Genomic DNA, 4,990 nt, shown 5'->3' with positions numbered 1-4,990 from the left:
AGTCTGCCCCAGTGAGGCTCGAACTGGGTTGGAGAGATGCCGCCCCCTGTCAAACTTCCTACTCCTGGTACCTGGAAAATGTTTGTGGAGTTGAAATGGATCAAGATATAGGACGGAGGGACTTTCCGGGTGCAGGCCTGGGTGGCATGCTTAGGACCCTAGGCTGATCAGGGGAAAGACCCGCCCTCTGTAGGGGGAGGAACCAAAGGAAAGGGCTGGGCCCGGGAGGAGGAGGAGGAGTCCCCGACCAGAGCACTGCTGTCCTTTAGCCAGGGAGTTCCAGTTACCCCAGGCCAAACTTCCAGCTGCTGCAGGGGTCTGGTTAACGGCTGGCCGAGCGCTCGCCCACCCCCAGAGCGGTTGCCCAAGCCAGGGTGCCCACCGAGCTTGGCTTTGGTCAGACCCGTCCGGTTGCACACGCTCCGGAAGTGTACACTCGGAAAACACGGTTGTGGAGCTCCAGTCTGCGAAGTGCGCTCCCGCCTCCCCATGCACCTGCCGGGCTGCGTCCCAGCCATGGCCGACGGGAGCTTCTCGCTCGCTGGCCACCTGCTCCGCAGCCCGGGAGGGAGCACGTCCCGCCTCCACAGCATCGAAGCCATCCTGGGCTTTACCAAGGAAGACGGGCTCCTGGACTCCTTTCCCGCCGAGAGGGCCTCCAGGGGCGCGAAGGAGCGGGATCCCAGGCTGGGGGCGCGCTCCGCCTGCCCCAAGGCCCCGGCAGGAGGCTCGGAGGCTTCCCCACCGCCAGCCCCCGGGCTGGTCCCCGAGTACGAAGGTGAGTTGGCCCCGCTCGGCTGCAAAGCCCTCGGGGCGCTCCGAGAGACGCGAGCTCCTTCACGTCTAGGCCAGCAGGGTTGGGGTGTGCCCGGCTTAAGATTAGAGAAATCGTAGGGACCCCGTACGGCTTCCAGCCCGGACCCCCTCGGGCCAGCTCGCGCGCCCCTTGGGGGGGGGGGCGAGGGTCGTAGGGAGGAGACCTCGCCTCCGCGACAAGTGACACGGACGCCTTGGGGCCCCTCTGCCCCAGCCTCTCGCCCCTGCTACCCCAAGGAGCAAGGAGAGGCGCGGCCGAGCCCGGGACTGCCGGTTGGGCCGGCAGCAGGCGATTCGAAGCTGCCGGAGGAGGAACCTCCCAAGAAGAAGCACAGGCGCAACCGCACGACCTTCACCACGTACCAGCTGCACGAGCTGGAGCGCGCCTTCGAGAAGTCCCACTACCCCGACGTGTACAGCCGCGAAGAACTGGCCAGCAAGGTTAACCTGCCCGAGGTTCGGGTCCAGGTAAGCCCTGGGGTTGATGGACAGGAGCTCGGGAGGCCCCGAGGCTGGCCAGCAGTCGGTCAGTGTGTGTTCCGTGGTCCGGCAGCCCAGGAGCGCGTTTCCCCCACGCGCCGCCGCCCTTTGAACAGTCTAGTTCAGTGAGATGTCCCCTTTGGAGGAGGGAAGCTCCCGACTTTAAACGAAAAGGACTTGGACATCTCTCGGGAGATAAGGAGGTTGGCAGCTCATTAGATGCCATTGAAGAGGAGTTGCGGGTGTGCGAGGCGCAGAGGGAATGGGAGCGCCAAAGCAGGCGGCATGGGAGGGGGCCACTGAGTTTGAGACCCCCACTGTCACCAACTGTGCACGGTTGTTCAAAATGAAAACCCCCTTTCCTTGTAAGCCGCCAGCTAAAGCGCTGGGTGGATTCAAGAAACTGACTTCTCCTTCACCGACCTTTCCTTCTCATCATGAAGGAGTTTTCGCTTTAATTAAAGCTGAATTTCTTTAATCCCCAATCATTAAAATATTTGGAAGCCTTAAATATTTGCTAGTCATCTGTGAAAAATCTGGGAGGGCTTCCAAATTGAGAGACTTTACAGGGGCCTGAGAGGGAGACAGTGAGAACAATTCCAATGCATCTGAGACGGAACTAAGACTTTTTGTTGTTGTTGTTGTTAGGTTGCATTTCCAGACAGTAGGGTTATTCTGGGTTTGGGGCATCTTTAGCTGTATCTTTAAAGTAAAGGGAGTCAAGGCCCTGCCTTTTGTCTTTCTGCTTAGGTGCAATTGAAAGTAAGGAGTAAAAGTCATGCAATAAAAGGCCCCCGTGCTTTGGGGGCAGTTCAGTTTCTTCTAGTTTTAGACTGTAAGGCTATAGATTTCATTAAAAGTTGGAAATTTCGGCACCTGCTGTCCAGGGACAGGAGAATAGGTATACAGAGGGAAGAAACAGAAGATGGAGACAGAGAAGAGGCAGTCTGTGCCAGTGTCCCGTGTCCCTGCAGGCCGCAACAGGCACGCCACTGCCTGGGGTTCCCTTCACACCAAGCTTGTCTGTCCTTCTTGCTCAGTGGTGTGTACCCTTCTCCACTAACTCAAGAGCAGGGTTGGTAGCTTTCCTGTGTCTAGCGCATAGCTTCTCTCCCCACGTAAGTATAAGCTCAGATCAGGTGTGATGGGAATTGGGATGAGGGGCGTCTCCCACAAGGTTAAGGACAGCAGAAGAGCAGAAGGTTTCCAGCTATCCTCATCTTCAGCCACACAGCTCTAAAAACTGGATCTGGGCCTGGACCTAATTTTGTAGGGATGGAGCAGGGAAGTCCAAGAGGCATGGGGACCCCCTCCCCAACCCCTCCTAGGAGAATCATTCTCTCTTTCTCTACACTCAACAGATCTCTACTCTTTCCTGGTGGCTGGTGCCCTGTGTAGATAAACTTGTATTTTGTTTTCTTTCTTCTTCCTAATTCAAGGTTCACACATACTTAGTGGCCCTCAGCTTGGGTGGGGTACTGGGTTTTTGCCTTCTCAGCTGTCCTATAAATATCATACTCACTTTCCCCAAGGGCCCATGCAGCTCTTTTCCCTTCGTAGACACAACCCTGAGGACGCCAGTTTGTCCAAAACTCTTTCACAGCCTTTACTAAAAGAAACGGAATCTGTTTTGTGAGTGAGTGGAACTTGTCAGTAAAATATATTTCCTCATCTTTTCTCCTGCTATTTTTTTTTTTCAATCAAATCAGTAGTAGAGGATCCAGCACAAGAATCTATGATGTCCTCGGCAGGGACATTTCCCTATGTGGAAAAAAGAAAAGAAATGAGCCACTATACTAGGGGAAATGGCAAAACTCTATAATATAAAAATAGATTAAAATAGGTACAATACACTTGAGCAATTGTAACCGCAGAAAGTAATTTATAGGAATCTCAGAAATACTGAACAGGTGCCAATTAAGTAAAGCCTACAAATCATCGGAGCAGCGACTGACCTACACGGTGAGGTCAAAGAGACCTGCTGGAAACAGCTGCGTTCTCACCTGCGCGCGGCCGGTGTGCAGCGTGCCAGTGTTGATACTAGAGAAAGAGGGCGGACCAAACAGAGAGAGGCTGAAGAGCGTCTGAGGGCTACAGCACCCGGAGCAGACGCAAGATCCCAAACTGAGTGCTGCCAACCCAAGGGTCCCGGAAAAATCTGTTTTCAAAGTCCCGCGGCCTGGCCGCGGAGTTAAATTCACTCTTCTCTCCTTTCCCTGAGTGTCTGCTCCTCCCGACCCCCGTGAGGGCAACCAAGAGTGAAAGAAATTGGACAAAGGGGATGCTTTTAGGGAGGGGTGTGTGTGGCAAAAAGACCCGGGAGCCAGCGAGGACAAAAAGGAGTGCCTATTTTGTTAAAGAAAGGATTGGGTTAATGGATGGAAGCAAGGGGAGAGCGGGGAGGTGCAGGAACTTCGGAGCCCTTCTGGCAGGGCTGCTCCAGACCTAGGGTTATCTGGCGGGTCGAGGAGGGGTAGGGCTGGCCAGCCTGCCCAGGGTGGGGCTCCCCCCCTCCCCACGCCCCGGCCTGAAGGGCTCCGCGCTTGTTCTGCCAGGTGTGGTTCCAGAACCGTCGGGCTAAATGGAGGCGGCAGGAGAAACTGGAAGTGTCGTCGATGAAGCTGCAGGACTCGCCCCTCCTGTCCTTCAGCCGCTCCCCTCCTTCCTCGGCGCTGGCTCCGCTGGGGACGGGCCCGGGCGGCGGGAGCGGGCCTCCGGGCAGCGCCCTGCCGCTGGAGCCGTGGCTCGGGCCGCCCCTGCCCGGCGGGGGCGCCACGACGCTGCAGAGCCTGCCGGGCTTCGGGCCGCCGGGACAGGGCCTCCCGGCCAACTACACGCCGCCCCCGGCCTTCCTGAACTCCGCGCCCCTGGGCCCCGGGCTGCAGCAGCTCGGGCCTCCGCCCGCCTACCCCTGCGCACCGGGGTTCGGGGACAAGTTCTCGCTGGAGGAGGCGTACCCGCGCAACAGCAGCATCGCGGCGCTGCGCCTGAAGGCCAAGGAGCACATCCAGGCCATCGGGAAGCCCTGGCAGGCCCTCTAGAGGCGCTGCCCAGCGTCCTGCGAGCGGTGCGCGCCCCGCGGCTGGCCTCGCTCTTTCCGCTGGCCCCGGAGCCGGCCTGACACTCCTGCTCATTCCTGACTCTCCGAGAAAGGCCAGCCTTGAGGCGGAACCCCAGCCTGGTTGCCGGAGGGACGAGCTGCGGGCCCCTGCAGGCTACACCGCTTCTAGCTGCTCCGGTCGAGCATCTGCATCCACTCCAGGGAGGGACCAAGGATCTTGACCTGGGATGTTGACCAATGGAACGAAAGGGGAGCCAAAAAAGTAGAGTTGAAGAAACTGTTTGTAAATTTAGTTAAAAGTATTTTGGAGGAAAATTAAAGATTTGTTCTGTTGACCAGCTAAGCGTACTCAGCGACTACAGCGTGGGGGTTAAGGTAGGGATGGGGGGGGGGGGGGGGGACGCTGTCTTGGATCTTGTCACCCCCGGTGAGCTCTGCACACCCAAAGCCAGGACTCTGCTGGCAGCCACCAGGATGCTGGGTAGCAGAGGGCCTCAGGGAGCTCTCTGTGATGCTTGGGACAGTGGGCTCCCCTACAGTGGCATATTTTTTTTTGTTGTTGTTGTTTTGTTTTGTTTTGTTTTTAACATTACTTTTGAAGTAGCTGTGGAGCAGGGAAGGAATGCCCCTGTC

At 57.3% G+C, this 4,990-nt stretch overlaps 1 protein-coding gene across 1 annotated transcript; it reads left to right on the top strand.

The window, feature by feature from the left end:
* Positions 1–335: 335 nt before the first annotated feature.
* Positions 336–4,688, top strand: Rax (retina and anterior neural fold homeobox). The gene is made up of 3 exons (XM_055622821.1): positions 336–778; positions 1,031–1,284; positions 3,852–4,688. The coding sequence occupies exons 1-3, from the start codon at positions 490–492 to the stop codon at positions 4,335–4,337; spliced, it is 1,029 nt and encodes a 342-aa protein (XP_055478796.1). The 5' UTR covers positions 336–489; the 3' UTR covers positions 4,338–4,688.
* Positions 4,689–4,990: the final 302 nt, after the last annotated feature.

This window comes from Psammomys obesus, unplaced genomic scaffold, assembly GCF_907164565.1.
Source record: "Psammomys obesus unplaced genomic scaffold, mPsaObe1.curated_primary_1811, whole genome shotgun sequence".
NCBI classification, from domain to species: Eukaryota; Metazoa; Chordata; class Mammalia; order Rodentia; family Muridae; genus Psammomys; species Psammomys obesus.
This window is presented reverse-complemented; position numbering and strand designations above follow the sequence as displayed.

Excerpts from the sequence above, each read along its gene's own strand:
- Rax (XM_055622821.1), top strand. The coding sequence starts at position 490 with ATGCACCTGCCGGGCTGCGTCCCAGCCATGGCCGACGGGAGCTTCTCG. Across the intron at positions 779-1,030 it reads GCTGGTCCCCGAGTACGAAG|CCTCTCGCCCCTGCTACCCC; the intron begins GTGAGTTGGCCC and ends CCTCTGCCCCAG. Across the intron at positions 1,285-3,851 it reads TGCCCGAGGTTCGGGTCCAG|GTGTGGTTCCAGAACCGTCG; the intron begins GTAAGCCCTGGG and ends TTGTTCTGCCAG.